This window comes from Microcebus murinus, chromosome 8 (assembly GCF_040939455.1).
Source record: "Microcebus murinus isolate Inina chromosome 8, M.murinus_Inina_mat1.0, whole genome shotgun sequence".
In the NCBI taxonomy this organism is placed as follows: domain Eukaryota; kingdom Metazoa; phylum Chordata; class Mammalia; order Primates; family Cheirogaleidae; genus Microcebus; species Microcebus murinus.
The window spans coordinates 97,857,022-97,882,287 of record NC_134111.1 but is presented as its reverse complement, the minus strand read 5'-3'; the positions used below and the strand labels follow the sequence as shown (position 1 = coordinate 97,882,287).

Genomic DNA, 25,266 nt, shown 5'->3' with positions numbered 1-25,266 from the left:
CTCAACTTGGATGGAACTGGAGACCATTATCCTGGTGAAATATCTCAGGAATGGAAACAGAAATACCTCATGTTCTCACTTACAAGTGGGAGCTAAATGATGGGTATATATGGTCATACAGTGGTATAATGGATATTAAAAGCTAAGAAGGGGATCAGGGATAAAAATCTACTTTTGGGTACAGTGTACACTGTGCTGGTGATGGGTACACTAAAAGCCCTGACTTCAGCATTACACAGTTCATATGTGTAACAGAAGCCACTTGTACCACCTAATCTATTGAAATAAAAAGTAAATAAATTAGAAATTTCATTACACAGTACTTAATATGCATAATGAAATAACTGTGGAAATGATTATAAGGCTTCTTTGTACACACGATTTAGTAAATGTTTTGCCATATTTGCTTTATGTATTATTAATGAAAAAATAAAATATTATATGTACAGCCAGAAACTCTCTCCCTGCCCACCCCCATTTCCTTTCCTCTTTCGCTTGAGGTTGATGTGTTTCTTTCCATACACTGTTATATACTTTTACTGGGTACATATCAATGCATAACAATGCTTATTAATAATTTATAGCTTGTAATACTTATATAAGTATAAAGTTGAAAAAAATCAAGTTGCAAAAAAATTATATATCCTGATAGCTAATCATTGGCTGGTTTTATGCATTATAGATTTCATTTCCTGTGAAAAGCCTGTGTCGTCTTTACTATCTTTGTTTATGATGGTTATTTATATATAATTTAAAGTTAAATTGACTAATCTATCTTTATGGTTATTGTTTAAAAAATACCTTACCCTAAGGTGAATGAAACAGTCCCCAATATTTTCCATTTGGAGTTTTAAGATTTTTTAGTTCACATTTTAATCTTTAAGCCATCTAGCTTTATTTTTGTGTATGGAGTAAGGCAGGGATCCAAACGCACTTTTTCCTGATAATGAAAGTCATTTCAGTTGCCCTGGAATCAATTGCTTTCACTTCTATCTTTCCCCTCCTGGTTCCTGGTACCACTTTAGTCCTAAAAATCTTTCGTAAAAATATCTGTGGATGTGGCTTCATGATATTGAGACTTTTTCCACTTAATCTTACTTTTAGACAGAACTGAAAATCGTATTGAATAGTCTGTCACATTCAGACATTTGAATATTTTGTTCTAAAATTAAAAATTAGACATAAATGGATATTATTAGAAAAAAGCTCACTTAGTGAAATAATTTAATCATTTATACAAAAATACTTATAGTATCTATTTCTCTGTTTGTTAGAGGCTCTATTTATTCATCAGTTTATTCCACGTTTATTGCCAACCTATTTGTACTAATGGCTGCACCAGACATAGAGATCATTCAATGACAAATATGACGTGTCAATGATATTGCAATCCATATTTAACTATGACCAGTCCTGTTTTATTAGATGGCTAAACCCACATGACTTGCATTGATACCATGCAGTCAGACTGGTGATCAAGTAAGAAAGTCATTAATAAACCCAGTGTAGAATGCGTACCTGTATTGCACGCCCACCTGTAAGGGGACTAACAGCTGCTGGGGCAGGCAGGTAACTGGGTGGGGCTGCTGGGGATTCCCAGCACTTGTACTATCCAGAGTAGTCAGGAGGAGGAAGAGTTGGGTGATGCAGGCAAGTCGCTCCCTGGGAGAAGACTGGGGATCCAAAGCAGAGATTGAATCTTAGATGCGAGCACAGGGATGGAATTGGAAGACACGACGGCTTTCAGGGAGCAAAGCCAGAGGACCTGAGGTGACAACACAGGTGCCTGGCACTGCTTTTCCTTGGTCTTAGGGGTTCCTCTGGAGGTTTGGGAAGCCCTGAGGTCTGAATGGACAGTAGCCATGTGCTTTATTCCTTTGTGTATTTTGTTTTGTTTGTCAGACTTGAATGCTGCCTCAGCTAAATTTGTGGTCTTGTAGAAAGACTGTTGGGAAAGTTTTACTTTACATTTTCTATTGTCCCATTTTCTTTCAGGTTTTGTGAATGATTCTGTTACCAAATCTATTGTGGCTTTGCGCTTAACTCTGGTGGTGAAGGCCAGCACCTGTGTGCCGGGGGACAGCCACGCAGGCGACTTGGAGTGTTCAGGAAAAGGAAAATGCACCACGAAGCCATCGGAGGTAAGGGGAGGCCTGGCAGCTTGTAAATATCTAAATAAATAAATACATACGTAAGTGTGTGTTCTCTCCCCTTGGGAGCATCTTGGCTGTATATACAGCATCTTGGCTGTATATATGTGTCAAACTAAATGGGTGCATAAAATTAACTATCCCAAGATCCTGTCTGTTCTTCTAATTCTTTGTTGCCTCTCTTCTACCCAATTAAATCCCTTGCCCAGAGAATTAAGGGAGTAATTTTAAGATTTTAGTGGTGGTCGGACTTAGAACATGAGTAGTTAGAAACATCAGGGCTGAAAGTTTCACTTTGGGACTCCTCTGAAATATGATGGCATTAAAACCATTGGGACAGGAGAAGTGTCCCGTGGACATACAGCAAGGATGAAAGGGGAGAGAACAAGTGCGTTTGCTGAAAAAGTGCTCACGTTTCTGGTTTCCATGAGATGTTAGTATGTGGCATGTTGATAAATACATATAACTCTCCACATGCTTTTTAAAGTAATTGTAATAAAGTTGTGCAGTGATAGATTTTCTTGCTTTGGTCTGAAGTAGAGATTCTGTAAGAAGAAATAGTCATTCGTTAAATCTGATGATAAGATCAAAAGAAATGGAAGGAAGAATGGTGAGCATAGTCATTTATTTACCCATTCTGGGGACAGTTGCTCGCGATGTGGTCATTCCCGCCTCAGGCTTTGCATTGCCGTGGCCGCAATAATGGGGTCACAGACATCAGAGGAGAGGCAGGGACGAGAAGGCTTAGCTCCCTGTGGAGCCAGCGTCGCTCTGGAAGACCTGAGCCCTGTCCCCCTTGTCCCTGAGCAGCTGTGGTGGCGTGGCCACGCGGCAGTCGCCCGAGTGTAGCTTCCTCCTCGGCCTCCTGTTTTCTGAGTAATGACAGGAGTCTAGGAGTCAGGTGAACAGAGGATCATAGCAGTCACTGAGGCTGGTCTCCATCCACATAGGGCTCCCTTGAGACGTTTTTACAGACGGACCCCAGGCTCCGCCTGAAGATCCCCGAGGAGGGAGACCCCACGCCTTGCTGCCAGGGGACGCCCGTTCCTCTCGCCACTTGCTGCTCGGTCTCCAGGACCCTTTCCTTAATTTTCTTCTCGCCAGTTACACACATGCTTTTGTTGCACAATGTTGAATTAATGCTAAGTAAAAGTGGGTCCCCTAATAAGCCCCCAAAGAGTGTGATTTGCTTTAGACCGATTTTGAGGGTAGCGCAGGTGAATTTTCTTGGGGGAATGTTAGCACATTCGGTGCTAGTTGACGTGAAGTTTGACAAGGGAAAGGAACGGGGCTGACAAAGGGAATGTTGGAAGCCACGTGCAAATACTGCCCTTGTCATCTTGGAAAACGTGTGACTTTCTGTCTGAGGTGTCATATCGCAGTTGATGGAATGCACCTTTTTCCTGTAAGACATTCCCTGGAGGGGCCAGACTGTGGCCAGGGACCCAAGAGAGTAGTGGGAATGATAGTTTCGGCATGAATGTGAACCAAAGCCAAAACCGTATCCCTGCTTTCAGGGGTGAGGAGAGACTGGAATGAAGCCCGGAGGTGGAGCCTGAGGAGGTTCCTTTTACAAAGCCACGCCCGCCCTTTCCATCCTGTGGTTTTCTGTCCGCGCCAGTTTGGACCACTCTGCTCCCCTTCCTGAGGGAAGCCCCATTTATCAATGCATTTTACAGGAAAAAAAAACCCAAAAAAACCCATAAAGGATACTGAGTGTTCTCCTGTGACAGCCAAGGCCAGGGAGGGGTTGAATAACTGGAGAAAGGATGTGGACGCCATGGAGAACTTATCTGATAAGAAGGTTCCAGAAGAGATGAAGGGTGAGAGACTGGAAAAGCAGAGGCCTTCTGGGTGAGCCCCCACAGCAGGGAGGTGGAGACCCTCCCCGGTGCACTCTCACCATTCCCAGTGAACAATTTTAAGGTCTGATTGGCTCTGAAAAAGATAATATTGGCAAAAGGGAAGTGTCTTAAATGAGCAACCGAGGGCTGTGCTCCGAATGCTTGTCTGAGGAAGACTCATTGTGAGCTTTCTGTTATTATGCCTGACCCTTCTGGGGACACCTTGAACCTGTAAGACAGATTGCCCAGCGAGAGCTGTGGCCGGGAGACTCTGCCTGGGGGCTTAGGTTGGACTCATTGCAAAGGCAATAGAGGTATTTAGTACCTTGCAGGTAACTTGGCAAACCTTGTCAACGTGAAAAAAGCAACTCACAAGCCTTGGTGGAGGATCCTTACTAATTTTAGCAGATCATTTCAGAGGAAGCACATCTTCATCAGGGGGTGCCAATTTCTCCGAGGAGCTTCTAGTGCCTGTGAGATAACACCTCTCCTTCCTACCTCTCAGCTCCACCACTGAGACCTGCATTTGTGGAACGTAGAGCCTCTGCTGTTGTTGATGCTGCTTTTACCTTCAATGCAGTGAAGGGAGTGGTGGCCAGTAATCTTATCTAATGGCCTGTTGGTGCCTCTCAGCAGATGAGGAGGCAGGAATGACCACCTCCAGTCTAAGACCTGTCACCTTGGGTCACACTGTTATCTTGGAGAGAAGGGTCTGGTGGGACTTGATCTCCCCGTGGGAGGGGCAGGGGACTGGAAGGGTGGTTGATGTTTTTTGTGTCTACTTGTGACTCTTTATGATAGTGGCTGTCCCTGTTTCAGCATATTAGGAGAAGTTTGCTAGCAGTAAAAGACTGTTGTGATTATGTTTCTTTCTTTTTACTGTTTCCTAAAGTTAGAAGTTACATAGTGCACCCTTCTACCCAATGTAAGAATCCCATTCCATAGCACAAAACAGATAGATCTGTATTTTGTGATTTAATTTTATTGTTTCTAATCATTTTTATATCTTTTTATTAGATCATCCATCAGAATAAAAGCAATTCTGCTATTTCCAAACCACTCTCATTTGGTAATGGAGCTCGTTTCTTTTCTGTCAGATGTGTTTTGGCTGGGCATATCTCACAGTTCCAAGTGACGGGGGGTTCGTGATGAGGCTCAAGCTTGCTGTTCTTGAGATCACACCGTTCCTTCCGGGAGCGTCTTTGTAAATGTTGACGTCAACGCTAGAAGGAGCTCTCTGTTTCTGAAAACTGCCTTTGTCACAGGAGTTGACTCTGATCGTTCCTTCTCCTTATGAAAAAAGCCCTAAACTGTTGCCCACTAGTTCTCTTTGACCTTTGTCACCAAGGTTGTTAGGCTACTAGCTGCTGCCCATTTGGTGATTAATTCCTTAATTATCTTACGGGTAACTGTCAGGGAGTCCACGTGGGGCTGTTCGTTAGCTTGGGCTGTAAGCACTCTTTAGATCCAAAGAAGATTCTGGACCTTGTCCATCAAGGACAAGAGATTTGTATTAGTCAGGTTTGCCAGAGAAACAGATCCAATGGGATGAGATGTGTGTGTATACACACACACATGTACATACATGTACACACATACACACATGTGTCTCTCTCTCTCTCTCGATTTGTTTTAAGGAATTGGCTCATGCAATTTTGGTGTCTTGGTGAGCCCAAAATCTTCTGGGGGAGACAAGCAGACTAGAGACTTAGAAAAGAGTTACAGTTCTAGTCCAAAAGTCGTCTGTGGGCAGAATTCCCTCTTGCTTGGGGGAGGGTCAGCCTTTTGTTCTCTTCAGGTCTTCAACTAATTGGACAAGGCCCATCCACTCACAATCTACTGATTTAGATGAAAATCTCATCCAAAAACATACAGGATAATATTTGACCAAATGTCTGGTCACTGTGGCCAAGCCAAGTTGATACATAAAATTAACCATCATAATATTCTCTCTCTTCTTCCAATTCTCTGTTGCCTCCTTTCTGCCCGATTCATTCCCTTGCCCACAAAGTTAAGGGAGTATCAGAATTTTGACTTGCCTAAGAATAGCCTGAGGCCCTTGGTAAAAAGTTCCATTCCAGGCCCCATCACTCAGATTTTGATGCCTTTTTTGGGCAGCCGGGCGATTCTGATGCAAAAGTAGATTGTAGACAACATGTCTGGAAACTGGCCTCTGAAAAGTGCTTATCATCTCCCCATTCTTGCTGACTTCCTAAAGCAAATACACGACATCTTTTTATTTAAGGATTGCATTGTTAATCATTTCAAGGCCACATGGAGTTAATAGTAAAAGATAAATGCTGGGTGGTGATGTCATGATTCAATAAATATCCCATAGTTTTCTGGTTTGTTGGCTTTGGTCTATATTGGTAGGTAAATGGGATCATGCCTCCATTCCTGGAAGGTTCCTAGAAATCTCTCTAGGTTTTGCCTTAGGAATCCATCACCGTTAGGCTAAACAGGTTGGGTACTAGAGCTGACTACTGAGACTTTGCTTTGAGCGAGAATTGAACTGGCATCATTCTCAGGCCCTTCTAGACCCTAGGTGTGGGCCTGTACCCTTTCTGAAGTGCTTTGTGCCTGGCCCCTGAGGAGTCCTAACCTTCTGTTACCTCTCTCCCTACCCTTGGAAGTTGAAGGCTTGAGTTCCAGGAAGTTCTACTCTTTCTACCTATGACTGAGTTCTTTCAGTTGGATTTGGTTTATTGGAAATAAATCACTGACCTGAACCAGTTGCTTTATCCATTGCTCAATAATACCCTGTCCCATGTGGCCTAGCTGGGAGACACTATCCTCCCAGGACCCTGTCTGCCTTATATCAGCTCCCCTCTCCCCATTTTTCCCTGTTCCAAAAATGTGCGCCTCTTTGTTAGGGCTCCCAGTAAATTCTCATGTCTTGGGCGGGTTTCGGAGCTCACTGGCAGAGCAGAATGACACGTGCACTGAGCTGACGCTTGAGCAGCTCGCCAGCACCCGACCCAGCCCCTCCCACCACCCCTGCAACCCCGATTCCACTCCGATCTCTGTGGTTTTGTTCATGTCACTCCCTGCCTGGAGCAAGTACCTGCCTCACCACCCCTGCTCCCCTGCCCTTCGTCCCCTGCCCTCCCATCTCCTTGGATATTTTTCAGATCAGCTCAAAATCTTTCTGCTTCCAGAAGCTGTTCCTGATTCCCCAGTACAAAGTAGCTCCCTCCTCTCAAGTCCTGTAGAATTTTTCTTCTCTTACAAGACACGTGACTTTGGATTTATGCTTATATTTCTTTATGTCCATTGTTCTTTGCGTTCACTTCATTGCAGCATTATCGAGCACCTGCTGTGTGTCTGGCACTTCCCTGTGCTCTGGGCATCACACACCTGGATGGGCTGCAAGCATGGGTGCTGGACGAGCAGCTCATGGATCCGGGCACAGTGTGGTGAGTGCGGGAGAGGTTTGCAGAGGTGAGCTCTGGAGGCCCAGAGACATGTCCGACTCAGGCGTGAGATCGCAGAGAGCTTCTCCAGGAGTCTCCAGTGGTGAGCTCTTCATCACTGGCATCTGTGTCTGGTTCATTCTGTGTCCATCGTAATGACTAGCTTGGTGCTTTCCATATAGGAGATGCTCAGAACCCGCCTATGAACTGAATGAGAAAAATGAATAAGAGAACACAAATATGATAGGAAATCAATTCTCTGAGTTTTGAGTTAGATATGTAATGGGAGTCCTATGCTTGATGAAAATGGGAGCATGGAAAGTAAATGGTGAATTTAGTTTTACAAAATAATGAGTTGGAAAATATTCTCTAAGTAAGGCTGCTTCACAGAAAGTGTGGGACAGAAGGTTGTGGTGGCCCCCAGGAACACTGTAAAGCAGCATCGCCAATCCTTTCCCCATCATTTCAAAAAGAAGTAGGCCAGGATAATTTGAACCCGTGGATCTTTGATGCTGCCCTCCTGTCGGGTTGAGGTCGTCGGTGAACTCTTTCTAGGTTAGGTAGTGGCGACGTGCAGGAGGGCATGGAAAGATGTCATCTTCCTTCATCCCTCACTTCTCCGAGAGCTAATTCTTCCACATCATTAGTGCGAACGCAGAGGTTCCTTTCCACGGAACCTTGGAAAGGCACCGTGATCTGGTCGGCTTGTATGAAAAGAGCAAGATGGGCGGGTAGACGGGGGAGGCCGCGAGAGGCAGAGGAGGAAGGACCTTCAGTGCATCCTTTCCAGCATCCAGACAGCAGCTGGCAGTCGGGACGTCAGACGTGGGGTTGCCTTTTAATAGTTCTGTTCGGTGTGTTGTGGGGTTGGGGCCTCATGGCTCGGCCCGCACTCTAGAGGAATTTCTCCTTTAAGTAGGGAATGAAACGCAGCGACGGAGGGTGCAGAGTGGAACAGTGCGTGGGAAATGCTCGATGACCCAGTGGCAAGTGGCATTACAGAGAAAAAAGACTAACTTATGCTAAGAAATTATTCTTCTGAGAAGAAAGGAAAAACCCTTTCTCTTGACCAAATAAATGGATTTAGAACAATGCTCATTAAAAAACTTTGAAGCCAGAGAATAGAGATACTTTAAACTTAATGCCAAAGTGAAGGTGTCTGAGATATATTTATTTGCTGATAGGAGAAGGGTGATCTCTTCCACAGATTTTACTTGCAGAAACTGCTTTGTGGACCTGCGAGAGATAAAGTGCTTTTACGAATAATAAAAAAACACAATAATAATTATTAGAAACACATTAGTCACTGAGATCATAAAAGTAAGCGCAGCCCAGCTGTTGCTTTTTTAAGGCGTAAAGCATCAGCCTGTCTAGAATTCATTGACGTGTGTTTAAATTATCATTCTTGGTACTAATGTAATTAGAAAGCCATTGCTGCCTTTTATTTATTTATTTTTTTAAAAAATCAATATTAATATTTTACCTAACCCAATACATTCAAAACATTATCATGTTAACATGTCATCAATATACAAAATTATTAGGGAAATATTTCACATTGTTTTTTTATGCTGAATCTTCAAAATTCTATGTGCATGTATATAAATTTTTTTTTAGAACAGAAGGATGATCATATCATTGCCTGCACAAAAATACAACATATTTGAATCATTTATTATAAATAAAAAAATTCTAAAATTACATGCCGAAGGATAGACATTTCATCATGTTTCTATTCCGTGTCAGTATTTTCCAGGAGGTTGAGTGTATCTCCCATGCTAACTGTCGTAGAGGTGTTGTGCAATATTAGTGAAATGTCAAATGTCTTAGGGTGAGGATTGTGTCATTGGTGACATTTTCAGGGTCATAGAATTTAGAGTGGAAAGTGATTTTAGAGGCCTGTCTACCTATTTTATTGAACACCAAGAAATCAAGGTCTAAGAGAGATTTAAGCTATTTTCTCAATGCCTGAGAGCTAATTCATGGTAGAGGCAGGCAAGATCGATTTCTGGACTTTTCTGTTTGGGGCGTCCTCTTGCTGAGCAACATGCCTCTAATTCCCTCTACCTTCCTCAACAGTGTCCTCTGTTAGGACTTTCAGGATTTTAGCAGCCTTTGGAGCCCATTTGGCGTCCTCATGTAAAAAGTATTACTGTTTACAACAAAGAACATCAGGTATGGGGTGGAAATGGGATTTTTTAGGGAGGGGGTGGTTTGAACTTATGGCATTTTAGTGCAGCGTTTTCCAAACTTCAGTGTGCACACAAATCATATGGGGATCTTGTAAAAATGCAGAACCTGACTTCAAGGGTCTGGGGATGGGGCCTGAGATGAGACGCAGATGATGCTGACATTGCTGGCCACTGACATCAGGCCATTAAAGCGCATTAAAGGCACCGTTCTAGTGACCTCTCAGAGACTTGGAAGACTCAGCAACCACTCTTCCATGATATTCTTTGAAATATACTGAACTGGGGGGACTAAACTCCTTGTGTTTTTCTTTCTCTAGAGCACAGTTTGAGAAAATGGCGGTACAGGTGAAATCAGTAATTCAGGGAAGGAGAATTCCTACAGATGTAGCACGCAGCCTTTTTATTCATGGCCCACAGGAACTGTTTGCGTGCAGCTCCTGATTTCCCACTGCACTGGCTACAACCCTGAGTCTTTATGGAGAGGAGAGAGACTCATTTCAGAACTGTATTGGAGCCAGATCACTATAATTCTTAGATTTTAATTCATAACTTTTAAAATACAAACATAGGCTCTGACTAGACTTTTATACCTGAGAGAAGAAAACCATTGCTTTGGAGTGTGGTGGGTGTGCTTTCCTTGTTGCCTTTCTCCCCGAAATACTGATCTCTTTGGACTTTTCTTCAGTCTGTAAGTCAGTGAGCCCCGTGCGAGCCGCTGGGATAGTATGGCTAAAGGGCTGTGCCCACGGAGGGCATTCCGTGGGGCACTGTGTCATCACTCTTCTTTAGGGCCTACAACCTGCCAGCACTGCTTGATCCCAAAGAAGGGGTCTGTTCCACTTATCATTCTGAAGGATTCATTTACTTTTCCACATTTCATTCCCTCTTCCAGTGTTCTGTGAGCACCTCTTCTGTGTTGGGCACCAGTTGTACTGTCATCAAACCGGCGGGGAGGCACACAGATGTGGTCCCTGCTCTCCTGGCCCTTCTGGTTAGAAAGCTGGCACTGGGCGTCATTGAACTCCACTCTCATCTGAGCCTCCTCTAAAAGGCTAGCAACCTCCCCAGCCTTCTTCAGCCTCTAATTAAATACATAGCCCGTGACCACTGGCGGCAGTTGGTATTTCTTTCAGATTTTGAGGGGAAACACCCCTCCTGACGTTCCCCAACTGTGGTCTTCTGTTCTCTGTGCCCACTCCAAATACGGCTTTGGGGTATCAAGAGACTCTTCTGTTTCCCTTGTGTCTGACAAGATGAGACCTTCAGTTTGTTACAATAATTGCTCCATTCCTTCTGGGAACTCATCTCAGAGTCCAAAAATCAGCCCGGCTTTGCAGCACCTCCTTCCAAGTTGTGGGGTGTCCAGTGGCTTCCGAATGACCAGTCATATGGGTCGGAGTTAGTTGCTGTTTGGGGGCTAGGACAGCATCACTGTTTCAACACTGGACAGAAACACGCCTGGGCTCTGGGCGTTGCCTGCTAATGCGTGTCTAACAGCAGGCAGAGTTGGAGGGCTTCTTCGTGGTAGCAGTTGAGACCTCCTGGGCCTCAGGACCAAGATCAGCTCCCTCCCTGGCCTCCCACAGTGCTCTGGTCTTTAGAATTTGACCCATTTTCTGCATACTGTGTTCCAAACTCATCAACGTTTTGCCCATTGGATACCATGTTAGTAATTTTATTGTAAAAAAATGTTTGGCTTTGTCTAGGACAGTGGTTTTCAGACATTTTGGGCTCAGGATCCCTTTATATTCTTAGAAATGATTGAGGACCCCAAAGAACTTTCCTTGATTGGGTTATATTATTGCATGAAATTAAAACTGAGGAATTAAAAAACATTAATTCATTTGATTGACAAACACATCACATGTTAACATAAACAACACCTTTTAAAAGAAAAATAACTATATCTTCCAAAACAAAAAAAAAATTAGTAAGAAGAGTGGCATTGTTTTCATTTTTACAAATTTCTTTAATCTCTGGCTTAAAAGAAGACAGCTGGATTTTTACATTTGCTTTTACATTCAATCTGTTGCAATATGTTGTTTTGGTTGAAGTCTAAGGAGAAAATTCAGCCTCACACAGATATTTAGTTGGAAAAGGGAGAAATGTTTTAATAGCCTTTTCAGATAATTGTAGATATTCTTGAAAACACTCCAAAACTTGACAAGCGGTAGATTCTTAAAGGTTAATTGAATGTGGAATCTGAAGCCATATCAGTAAACTTTTGTACTTTGTTACATTACAATCTATTGGTCTCTCTTGTGTTTTGGATCTTTTACCCATGAATGGGTTTTGTAACATCATGCATCAGTCATTTGGAAAATATTGGATCGCTGAGTTATATAGAGCTTCCAAATGCTGACACATTTCATTATACAGTATCAAAAAAATCACATCTGTGATTAATATCACCATCACTTTCATCAGAAACATCTTTAATAAAGTATTGGGAATCTGTCAAGCTTGTAACAGAAAATAAAAGTTTTCCAAAATTCTAATTTGTTCTTGAAAGCTCAGATTTTATCTCCGACAGCAAAACCTGTTGGTTATTTTCCTTGAAGTGACAGGCTCACTTCGTTTATTTGAGAGCACATGTCTGCCAAATAGCCAAGTCTGAATAACCGTAGCTTGCCTTTCAGCCACTCTTTTACGGAAAAGTGGTGTTCCGTGAGAAACAGGCTACTTCAGGTCAGGACAAGCAATCGCCCACGTGTGTTTCCTTGAGATGACCGTTGAGCTTCCGTGTGCAGCAGAAGTGCTTTGTGGCTGTGTCCCATTCTGTCGCACAGAATGTTAAAAAAGATGTGCACTCAGGGCTTGAGAGTTCATGAAATTTTAATTTTTACTGCTTTATCAAGGACATGCTCAGTGAGACTAACGTTTTTTTCCTTCTGCAAATGCCTGAGGGTGGTGAAGATCCAAATCATCGCTTTGATTTTTACCAAGGCATCAGCAGTTTCTCACCATTGTTTGTGCATCTTTAGGGCCAACGTCAACAGAAGGAAAAAGTCATATCATGTCTTATTAATATTATTATAAAATAGTTTTGGCCTCATGGACCCCCTGCCTGGGACCTCCCAGAAGTCTGGAAACCACATTTTGAAAACCTCTGCCCTGGTCCAGGCTTTGTCTCTAATCCTGTTCTCTGGAGCTCTGTCTTAATGTTCTATACTTTTAACCTACTATTCTAAGCATCCCAAGTTTAGTTTTGGATAATTCAGTTTTTTTTCTCTTTGACCTTGAAAACCATTCTGCAGCTTTTCTCTCTCCTCTAGGGTGATTCTTCGAATGGCTTCTTTGTTTTTTTTTTTTTTTTGAGACAGAGTCTCGCTTTGTTGCCCAGGTTAGAGTGAGTGCTATGGCGTCAGCCTAGCTCACAGCAACCTCAAACTCCTGGGCTCAAGCGATCCTTCTGCCTCAGCCTCCTGAGTTGCTGGGACTACAGGCATGCGCCACCATGCCCGGCTAATTTTTTGTATATATATTAGTTGGCCAATTAATTTCTTTCTATTTATAGTAGAGACGGGGGGGGGGGGGTCTCGCTCTTGCTCAGGCTGGTTTCGAACTCCTGACCTCGAGCAATCCGCCTGCCTGGGCCTCCCAGAGTGCTAGGATTACAGGCGTGAGCCACTGTGCCCCGCCTGAATGGCTTCTTTGTAACAGCTCTGGGTCAATTTGCTAAAAGCTGATTTGCAAGTTCTCCCTCTTTGTCTGCTCTTCAGCACCCCACCTCCATGCCTGCCCCAGGATCTGTAGCCTAGTCTCCCCTGCTATACCCAAGGCACCTTCTCCCTGCTTCCTTCTCTGCCAGCAGCCCACAGGGGCCAGAACAGAAACAAACTGAACATTCCCTAAAATCCTATCAAAAAGATAAAATGAAAGCTGGCCAATTCGAATTAATCTTCTAAGGTATTTAAAACCAACCTTTCTGTTAAACATTGTTGCAAGCTTTTGTCAACTGAAAAAGAGCCACCAGGTCTATAAATTTAGAGAGGAGACTTTATTTTATAAAGAATTACAACCTGCAGGCTGGTCCTCCTGGCAAGCTGGGAAGCATCGCCTTGGCAGGCGCAGAGAGACAAGCACTTCAGGGGCGGGGTTGTCCTCATGGACCCCCTGACAGGGTCTCAGAGACCCCTCAGAAGTCTAGAAACTGCATTTTGAGAACTGAATTTATGCTGAACAGGTTGGCCAAGTATACATATTCAACAGGTTACAGGAGGAGTTATGAATATTCATGAAGGAGACCCATGCACATGCATATGAAGTTTACATGTATGTAACATACATTCCATGATCATTTTGAGGTAGAGATTTAATGTTTAAATGCATTATAATTAGGCCTATATATAGAAAGGTACAATACATAGTCCAGGAACTGTGTCTTCTGAGGCCAGAACCAGTCCATGGCCAGCAGTCATTTATTAAGAAGAAACTCTCTTTGTGTTCTGAAATAGCTATCGTGTTGGAACCACAAAAACGGGAGGAGGGCCCTAGGGGTTGGATGAAGCAAGTGGAGGGGTCTTCTGGCCTTTTGTTCTCTCCAGCTGGTCTTTGCTAAAATCTAGTAATGATTAATTAGGGAGAGTTGAAAGCAAATGGAATGTGACTATTCCATCCTGCCATGGCTGGGAAATAGAAATTTGGGGTTTTTTTTAAAGCCAAAGCAGGGTCCATTATTCTGTTAGAGGGGTTTAGGATGTTTATTTCAGTTCTCAGTTTCTAGATACTAAAAAGAAACAAGGAAATTGAGCAATTGCCTTGCAGAAAATTGGCCTGCTTCCCTGGGCTTCACTTTTTGGGCTCTATCTGTGGCCTGGAATCTTCTCCTTAAAAGATGTTCTGAGAATTCACCCCTGGACCTTGCTGTTAGGAAGACAGTGATGGTGGTGGGGAGGAAACCAGATTGCAGGGACCAAAGAAGAGATTGGGTAGCTGTGTGGCTTGCCTTTTTGATAAGCTTGGCACTGGAGGGAGGGACAGAGTGGGATGGTACCTGAGTGAGGAGTTGGGACAAAAGAAGGACTTTTGTTCCTAAAGCAGAGGATGGATCGCATTGAAATAGGCCAAGGGAAAGAAACCGTCAGGTGGGGAGATGGAAGATGCGTCGGAGTGGTTGGGAGTGGGGTGTCATTCATGGATGACGGTCTCGGAGGAGATGGAATCAGGAGAGGCGAGGAAGGCTGCAGGAAGAGAGGCGAGGAAGGCTGCAGGAAAGAGGAAGAAAACTTCCTTCTCCGAGCAAGTGATGTTAGGCAAAAGACTTGACAGAGGTATTTTAAATTTTTTGAATTGAAGTGAAATTCAAATAACATAAAATTAACCATTTTAAGGTAAGTAATTGAGTGGCATTAAGTATATTTTCACACCACCTTTAGTTCCAAAACATTCTCATCACCCCAAAATAAAGCCCCATATCCATTGAGCAGTTACTCCCTACTCCCCCTTCTCCCTGTCAACCCAGTCTGCGTTCTGTCTGTGGGTTTACCTATACCGGACGTTTCCTACAAATGGAATCATAGTAAATGGACCTTTTGTGTTTGGCTTCTTTCACTCGGTGTACTGTTTTCCAGTTCATCCATGTTATAGCATGTGTCAGTACGTCCTTCCTTTATGTGTGTGAATAGCGTTCCATTGTGCGGATGTGCCAAAATTTGTTTATCCATTTACCACTGGTGGACATTTGGGTTGTTTCCACCTTTCGGCTATTGCGGATAGTGCTGCTATGATCATGCATGTACAAGTATTTGTTTGAGCTCCTATTAATATTTCCAGTTCTTTTGGGTGGATACCTAAGGAGTGGAATTTCTGAATCACATGGTAATTCTGTTTTGCTTCTTGAGGCACTGCCAAACTGTTTCTCACAGTGGCGGGACCATTTCACGTTCCTGGCAATGTATGAATGTTTCGATTTCTACACATACTCTCCAACACTTGTTATTTTCCATTTTTTAAGATTCTTGCCACCCTAGCGTGTATCTTATTGCGGTTTTGATTTGCATTTCTCTAATGAAGATTGATATGGATATTGATCAAAGTTTTTAAAAAATATTATTATGTGTTTTATTTCTGTATGAAAACTGATTTCTAATCATATCCTATTAGTCCATGAGGCAGATCTTGGTTTGGGGCAAGAAATAATGGCAGATACCGCTGTGTCCAATTGCTTGAGAGCAGCACTCCCGGGCGTGCTGGGTTGCTCTGCCTCTGCAGGCAGCTGACTCCATTTGCCTGGGACGCCTTGAAGATTGGTCTAGGCTAGGTGAGAGCTGGGATATCTGCTGTGCCCCAGGTTATCCTTTGCCTCAAAGTCTTTTACAAGCTTGGTTTGTTTCTAGGGAATGTGTCATAAGGCAGATTCAGAGAAGATGGTGCCCTGATATTGCCTTCACCCCAAACTGGCCAGGAACCCACCACCTTTGTGGGGAAGAGGCAGAACAAATATCACCCCAGCCATCTGCCAGATGGTCGTGAGCTCTCCTGTGGGTTTCTTCCTCTAGGTTGCCCTTTCCCTGTACTCCAAGAATAATCCCAAGAAATTCGGCCTAAACCTGCGTGTCTGTTACTGATTGGCCGCAGGAGACTCATCCCGTTCTCAATTTCCTTTCACATAATGGGCATGTTGAGGCTAAGATCAGCATTTAATTGAGCCACAGACATCAGTCCTTTCCAAGTTCACAGTAGAGGAGAGTTTCTAGTTTAATGATAATTCTGTGGTTGAACAGGATATTTCCAAGTCAATAAGGAATAGAGAAGCTGACTCCAGAGGGAGTGAGAAAACTTCGCCGGAATACCACAGCTGCTCGGTAATGGATAAACCCAGCAAGGTTACCACAGGCCCTCAAGGGCCATTGCCATGAACGCAATCATGTCTCCTCTGCACGGCTGCAGTTAGTTTCCACACAATTTCTGGGCAGAAAATTTGAGCAGTTTCCCAAACCGCAGACAGAGGTGGTTATATGATATGTGCAGTGGGGTATCATTTAGGGCTTGGATGTAGAGAGAAGGGCACAGAGGACTCTAGCATGACAGTCTCCCCAGCAATCTGAAGAGGCCCAGGCAAATATGGAATGTGCTAGAGCTGCCCAGTATTTGAAGGTCATTAACTATGGAGAACATCAGAACTGTCATTTGCACGTTTTGTTCTTACACCATCACAGTATTTAGGCAGGAATCTGGGAGAAAATTGAAACATATGAACAGAGGAAGCACCCATAGCTGCTTATAGGATACTATTTATACATTTCATAAATGATTATGCATGTGTGTTTAGGTCTATATCTACAGAAAAACTTTAAAAAATTTTGCTTTTTCTCTCTTCATTGTGTCTCCACATATAGTTGAAGAAGCGCTTTCCTAACTTCCTTAGTATGTTTTTTTTTATTTTTCTTTTCTACTAACCTTCATTCTTTTTCACGATTTCTTTATTGCATTTTTACCTTTATCCTTCTTCTTTGTAGTTCTCTGGTCTCAGTTTGGTTTTGTATATATGTAAATGCTGGTAAGCAAAGTGCACTAGGTATAAATAACAAAGTTGAACGAAACATTATGCAAATTGTTGATACTGGAAGTATTAATGGTCAGTAAAAACTGAAATATTAAAGGGATGAGTTATATGTCATGAAAGCACCAACTGAGATGACAATAAAACAATCTTCCGAGGAAGGGTTGTTGGGGTTTTGAATGGAAAAAGAGGCTTTGGCCAGATGAGTGGGTGAGTGGCCAGGGTCTTGGTTCGTTTGGAGTTGGAGGAGATTAAGGGTGGGGCTTAACCACAGACAGTGGGAACTTGTAGTGGAATCTGGGTACTTTTCATCAAGATTGAAATTATTTTCATTGATTTTTCAACCACAGCTTGCTCCTCTATTGTTAGAATTTCTCCACATGGTAGATTTGGGGATTTGAAAAATGATATTATGTTGTGGTAGCTAAAATCAGAAGCAGCAGCCAAATTTGACTTTTGCCTGAAGGGCTTTTTCAGGTTGCTAAAATAAATGAAAATGTGAGAAGCATGGGCTTCCATATTTAGATTAGTATAATATTATATGCCCATTTTCTACCATTAAAAACAATCCGCTTTGCAATCTAGTCAGATACACTCCATGGTATTAGCTTTGATTTAAATTTCCAGGGTGCTGATGAGACATTAGCGTGTCACTGGGCCCTGGTAGGAAGGTTCTTCCACACGCCACAGTCCTGTGACATGGACATTTTCTTACGGGATTATTGGATAGAAATAATCTATCCAATTGAGGCTCTAGGGAATTAAGTGAAATAATTTCAGCAAGTGTTAAAATTTGAGAATTTTATAGTGCTTCCAAAGTACTCACATGTTTAGTTTTGTTTAGATCAGTAACAGAAGCACACGAAGGCCTTATTTCTGTTGCCTAGCTAGAGAATTCAAGGTGACGGCAAACACCTGTGTGTTAAGAGACAGCTGTTCCTGTATGTGGTCCAGGTGATGTCAGAGGGGGCTTCCATATTTGTACAGCACCGTCTCGTGGAGTACGAGGATTTGTGGCCCGGGGAAGGCCAGCAGACTTGCAGGCAGAGATCCAGGGTCAAGGTCTGACTGCAGCACTTGCTGAAATTGGATTACTTCATTCCCAGGGCTTCAGTACGCCCATCTGGTCCTGGGAATGATGAAACTGTCCATGCCACTGTCCAGGCATATGGAAGGCCTTGGGCTAGCACAAATCCGTACAGGTCCTGGAAAAAATCCTAATGGAATTTGAAATGAGATCACATAGGTGCAAGCACTTTGTAAAGTGTTTTACAAATAAAAGGTGGTACATGCAATGTGCAAACCTCTAAAGAGGGCGTCTGTTGCTTCTGTCAACAGCGACTTCCCGTGGCCCCTGCTGCACATGGCATCCCGACTTTCGTCCTCGGAAGTGGCTGCCTACACCCATCCTCTTTCGAACTACCCAGGACGCTCCTGGCCGACACCACTGACTTGGACTCTAGCGGAAATCATTTGGGGCTAGACTCATGTTTAGTTTCCTTCTTAGAGTTCTAATTTTACAGGATAATTGTTGGGAGAAAGTTGATACTTGAATTTCCGAGCCACTGGCATATGCTCCATTCACTCTGCTTTTTATTTTTATTTTTTAAGAGACCCGTCCTGTGGCAAGCATTGGTGCAGCTGCCACACAAATGTGCCTTTGCCTTGCTTCTTAGCCATTGTTGTGAAGCTCTACTCAGCCAAATGCACTTCGGTTTTACAGATAAACTATAAAGTTGTTGACAAATATCAATGTTAGCCAGAAATACTCACAAATATATAATTGTTCCCCAAGAATAAACCTGATCTACTTTTTAAAAGTAGCAAAGCCATAGTTACCAGCTAGGAATAGTAGTAGGAGATAACAACTTAAAAAAAAATTTTTTTTTTTTTATCATGAAGGTCTGTGCTTCCCAACTAAATATTCTTTTTATGCTTTTAAGTAATAAAAGTAACTCAACATTGATACAATCCAGTTGCTCATGCTGTTGGACAGAAGGCAGTGGGCTGGGAGGCCCTACTTGGTAGAAGATTCAAAGCTATCTAGGGAGGTTTCTTCATCCTAAATTTCCTGGAGACACCAGCCTGGCAGGGTGCCTGGATTCCTGTTCTTTGAGCTTAATTCCCATATAATAAAGGCATGATTTTCTATTTAAATGCAAATGTACCCAATATAGTAACACATTAAGGTGTTCTCTGTCATTAACGTGGGAATAACTTAGTTTAGTCCGGGGTTGGTTTCAGTAGGAGCATAGCTCATTCTAGAATGCAGGTGCTGTTTGGAGGTGTTGGCAGTGAGAATAGGGGTCTGGGTTTGGGGAGGTGAGATTTGTCAGGTATGTCAGCAAATCTGAGCCTTATGTTTGGGTTTCATCTCTTCCCTGTTCAGAAACAGGGGAGGCTGGTGACATTTGAGTCATTCTTCTGAGGCAGATGTTATGCCGGGTAATCCAAACAACTCTTACTCTGGAGGAGCCTGAGAAACTCCAGGTGAAACCCTCACCTGACAGTAGGAATGACCTTGAGCCTCATTCCATAGAGAAAGCCCAGTGATGCAGCTTTCAGAGAAGACAGGAATTTGGGCCAGCTCATAGGATTTTTTTTTTTTCTTTTCAACACGAGCCTCTAGAAATTATAATTAGAAAAAAGAATTTGAGATCGGCCTCTGTAACAAGGACTGCGGTACCTGGCAGCCACACTCCGGTGTGTACCGCTCTTGCCAGGGGCTGTGCACCTGAATGAGGACGTGAGGTTGATGTCCTTTCTTAGCACAAGCACACGTGGATCTGTGTTGGCCCAAAGACTTCCGCACCCTGTGACAGCCCCGCGACACAGCCATTTTCGGCACCCCCGTCATCAGAGGGAGGTACGCAGGCTCTCGGGAATTAAGCGTGGGCTTCCTTTTCTCTGAGTAAAGAACCTAAATTCAATATCCTCATCTAGCGATCATAAAGGAGCTAGAAAAGAAACGACAAGCACCACAAGGGTTAAAATGTGATACGTTAACCAAGACATTTTTGAGAGGCAGATACGAGCAGTGTTAATGTCCTTCCATTCAAATTTCTATGCAGATTCCCTTTCTTACTCAGAATTGGAGGATTAGATTATCACATGAAAGAAATTGCTTTATGTGAATATTATAGATTAATAAAAACTGTTCAAAAGGGAGCAAGATTCATTTTGTTTGCGAATTTATCTGATTCTTTTGCTACTCCTGAGTGAGATATTTTGATGAGTGTCTTCTGGAGATTATTAAAATGATTATTTTCTAATTATTCTGGAGAAACACATTTATTAGCTATAACCTGCCTTTTGTTCAATTTTAAAATGATGAAAACAACAAGCATTTAATGAGATAAGATTTAATTAAGATGAATGATAAAAACTTCCCACCTTTGCTGGTGCTATTTTAATTTGTATGGGTATGATTTAGTAAAGTAAGAAATGGCTTGGTTAGATCCGGGACTCTATAGAAATAAAATCCTTTACAATAACATGGAAAGATAGTGGTTTTCCCCTAAATACTGAAGAAATATTTTTAGTCAAATTCCACAGTATCAGGGATTATACAAACCTCTTGGAATTTAGGCTGTGATATCAATATTCTAGATTTACATATATATTTTTATTTCTATGGGAGAACAATGGGCTGAAAATTTGGTATTCACCCTCCAGGAGGAAGACTAACATGATCCTTCATATCAGCTCTATGCTGTTTTTACATTTTTGTTTATTTACAGTCTCTCTCTCTATTGGATTTAAGATTAGCCACAAAAATATATAAGCTATAAAATAGCCTATTAAGAGGAAAATAGACGTGAAGACTGAGGCAAAGGAGAATGATAGGTTACACAGGACAGTGAAGTTGGGTCACAGTCATAAATACACAGAGGGCGGCCCACATGCGGGCCAGAGATGGACGTTGGACACACACACAGTTCCAGCTGTGGCCCATGATGTTATGGGGCAGCACGTGTGAAAGAGCCCAAAGGGCGTGTGGAGAGTCAGGGACACAGGGATGGAGGTGGACAGGAGAAAGAAGGACCACACATCAGAGTGATGTTCTGAGACTGCCTCGTCATTCATGGGGATGTCACACAGGTGGGGTCTTCGGGTCTCTCTCCCTATCTCAGAGTCTTGAGTTTTAGATGGCGACAAAGGTCTTGAGAAATCCATGGTTCAGCCCCAAGAGGACAAAGGCTGTCACTTAGGATTGACCCAGGATCAACCTGGAGCAATCAGTGTGTGTCAAACTGTGACCTGGGGGGGGTTCTCTGTACGGGATCAGGTGCTGCACCTTTTACCTGGACCAGGTGCAGGTGCAGCTCCTTCTCGGGCTGTCATTTAGGATTGAACCAGGATCAACCCGGAGCAATCAGAGTGTGTCAAACCGTGACCTGGGGGGTTCTCTGTACGGGATCAGGTGCTGCACCTTTTACCTGGACCAGGTGCAGGTGCAGCTCCTTCTCGCCTGGTCTCCACAGCTGTTTGAACACCTGATTCTTTCTTGTCTCCAGCACTTAAGAAGTGCCAGGGCATTCTTAATAAGAAAAAAGCGATTAAGGGTTTTGGTGATCTTGCCTGAGGCCAGTTTCTAATCTCTGATTGCAGACTGGTCTCTGAATCCAGCCTGTGACTTAATCTGTTGATTTTCATTACCTGACTCAGTCGGGAACTGGGAAGGGATCAGCCAACCATCCTGTGTCATGGAAACAGCCACTGTATCCCTGAGTGTCTGTGCTGACCTCTTTACTACTGGGTAGGTGTGTTTGAATATCAGCTGTATCATTTTAGAGCTTTCGACCGTTAAATTTAGAAAACACAACATAAATAATGGCATCTTTGGGCTGTAGCACATCTCTTTTCATTTCCTCCTTCTATGGAAGTGAGGCCCAACAGGAAACAAAGCAATGAATAGTCTGAACTGTTTGCCCAAGGTCGAAAGGGGGGAAGAACCAGGAATAAGGTCCCAGCAAGCAAGAGGCAGTGTGTCCTCTTACTGTTCTCCATTGTCATCTGAGCTTCACATGCTTCTAAGGTGCAGGCCGGGCCCTGCCGGCGGATGACTGAGGCTCAGACTTTGATTTCTCACTTTATAAGCTGGTGGACCTTGGTTGATTTATTCACCCTCTCTGTGCCTCAGTTATAAAATGGGAGTCACAACAAGAGCCACCCCGGAGTAGCTATGAGGCTAACTACATTTTGCAAAGCCTTTAGAACAGTGCCCGGCATTTATTGAGGGCCCGGCAAATACTCGCAGCTAAGATGATAGTGATGGTGACGACGACACAGGTGTTTTTCCTCTAGACTGTCGGTTCTCGGGGCACGTGAGTTATATTTCATATGTCTCTGTATACGCAATGCCAGCCCATTCACACAGCTGCTGTTCAGGGACTGTTGTGCATCCTCTGGGGTGAGGGGCGGATAGGGCAAGCACCGGATATTTGTGGAGGACTGAAGGCAGCTCTGAAAATAGTGGGAGGAATAAGCAGAAAGGGGGAGGGAGAGGTGCCATGGCCTGAGTTGTGTCCCCCTCAAATTCGTATGTTGAAATCCCAACCCCCAGTGTCCTCATAAGAAGAGATTAGGACACAGACAGGCGCAGAGGGGAGACCAGGCGAGGACACGGGGAGGGGATGGCATCTGCAAGCCACAGAGAGGCCTGAGGAGAACCCAAGGCTGCCTGCGACACTTTGGTCTCAGCCTGCGTGTCCTCCTCCGGAACTGTGAGCCATAAATCTCTGTCGTTTAAGCCGCCTAGTCTGTGATGCTTTGTCACGGCAGCCCTAGGAAGCCAATCCAGTGAGTAGGAAAGGAACTCACGAAGCGGTTGTTAGCATTCTGGGGAGATGTGAAGTCTCTCTCCGGGACTAGGACAGGGGCAGTGGGGCTTTGTGCCCTCCATGGGACTGGAACCCGGGGCCGCCAGATGGAAGGGTGGGCAAGGCCTCTGCAGGTCCCGTCTCTCCAGCTGTCACTCAGCGCCTTATGCACGTTTCTCAGAGTGTTGTTTGAACCCTGACCCTTGTAGCTGGTCACTTAATTCCTTGCACTTCTGAGTATCTTAACTCGTAAGGACGTTTGTACGATGAGACCAAATTGTGCCCCCTCCCCACCTCTCTGTGTGACCTTGTGCGAGGTACTGAAATTCTCTGATCTGTTTCCTCATTGGTCACACGGAAAAATAACGCCTATGTTGCCAGACTGTTGGGAGGATTGAGTGAAAGAAGCCTCACGTGATGCTTGGCACGTGGCAGGGCTTTGTCTAAGAGACGGTGCTCTGTCCCCATTGCTTTCCATCCTTAGAAAAAGTTGCCACTGGCTTATCATTTTTGCCCCCAGGCGAGGTAACTTGAGGAGGATGTTGGGAAGGATCTCTACTCATCAACAAGTCCCCTTCTCTTTAGTAATTTGTACATAAAAATTTCCATTTTCTTAAAGTTTTTTCTTGCCATTCTCTTTTGATACAGCAGAGGAAATAACTAGAGGGCTGGATGGAATTTTTTAAAATGAGAAAGTAGAATGGTATGTCAGCTACTTAAGGGAACAGGCTTTTCTTTTCAGGGAAATTCAATAAAAGATGAATTTTCAGTGACATTCATTTTTTTTTTCAAAAGCCAAACTTTTGTTAATGGATTAGAGTGTTGCAGCAAATAAATACACAGATGTTAGTGAATTGAAGATCATGGCTGATTATATGGAAATCTTTTGCTTAACAATAAGCACTCCAAGAATGCCAAGAACACGTAAGTTGCTAGGATATGGCTGGAAGCTGCTTTTGAACACCTCCATTTTGCCAACCCATACATCTAGTTTTAGGAAGAAAAGCTTGCACAAAATTCCCCAAAAGACATTTACTTTCTTCTCCCTTGAGTAGTAAAGTAAACATCAATGTCCTTGAAAGGAAAGAGCAGGACTCTGATTATTGTTACTATTATTTAAAATTTAACATTTAAGCCAAAGGAATGAATTCTATGAATTCATGAATGCCAAGTCTTGAATTTAATGTTGAGATGATCCGCATGTTTCTAATGCTTCTTTTTTTGTGACAAGGTACCGCAATTTCCAACCAATGAACCCAAGTAAAAGAGCAATAGCATGTCTAAAACTAATGGGAGAATTAAATTATAAGCAATATGAATATGTTGTTTAAATTACATGTCTGATGAAATAGAACAGTGTGACCCAGCCAGTGGACAAGAATTTTAAAAATGTAATTCATAGTTTTCCTTTGAGCACTCTGTTCCCAAAAAGAGACAACAGTTTGTCTCTGTGGCTGGATTCCAGGTGTTCTTGTGTGGTCCTCGCTCAGCATTTATAGTCAGTTTTACATTATAAATAGAATTCTCAGATAGTCTCTTAAATTTTACACCAAAAATCCTTTTTGCCTCTTTAAAATATTAAATATGAGTTTAGGAGAAGTGGGAATTCTATCTAAAAGAGCATGCTAGGCTGATCTTCTGACCCTTTCGTTATAGCTGGCCTGTGCTTAATCAGATAAAAATGTGCGCTGTGGTTACTGTTTTCTGCCTGGGTTTTAGTGTTTATTAACTTTGTAATTTCAGACCCAAGTGACCATCAAGGCCTAGGAGCTGGGTTAATAGGTCCTTAGGTGTGGATTATCAGGACAAGCTTTCTGTGGCCCTGGTCTCCACAGTTTCAGGGTCAGTGCCTTTGGGGCGAAGGGACAGACCAGGCTAGAATCTTCCCGAGGCTGTGCTGTTACGTGAGTGATCCAGGACTCGCTGCCTCCCTCGCCCTGCGTCTTATTAGAGCCGTACAAGCTGTGGGCAAGAGGGGCTGCAGAAAGCCCTTGCTCCTGAATCATCTTCACAGATAGTTGCTCCTCCATTAACTAGGAAGGAAAAGGGATTCCAGAGCTTTCCAATGTTAGGAAATAGATGACTTTTTGACGCTGCTAGCGTATGGGGAACTAGTTTAGAGAGGTCTTCTGACTTTTCCCCCCTGGGCTCTGTAAGCAGGAATTCCTCCCTTCCCGCCGAGGCCTGGGCCGGGCGTGCCCCGCACATGACCCCAGCCAGCGTGCCGGGGAGGCTGAGAGGCCGCCAAGTTGTCCCTTGGCGTAGGAATGGGCTGAGCCCTCTCTTCAAGCAGACTGGGTTGTTTAGAGGGAAACACGCTCCGGTTTGTGATTCATGTTGT

At 43.5% G+C, this 25,266-nt stretch overlaps 1 protein-coding gene across 1 annotated transcript in view; it reads left to right on the top strand.

Moving 5' to 3' along the window:
* DNER (delta/notch like EGF repeat containing) overlaps positions 1-25,266 on the top strand; it is a 315,218-nt gene that overhangs the window by 161,926 nt on the left and 128,026 nt on the right. The window contains exon 5 of the mRNA XM_020288165.2: positions 1,996-2,141. Within this exon, the coding sequence (XP_020143754.2) occupies positions 1,996-2,141 (146 nt within the window). The remainder of the gene's footprint in view (positions 1-1,995; positions 2,142-25,266) is intronic.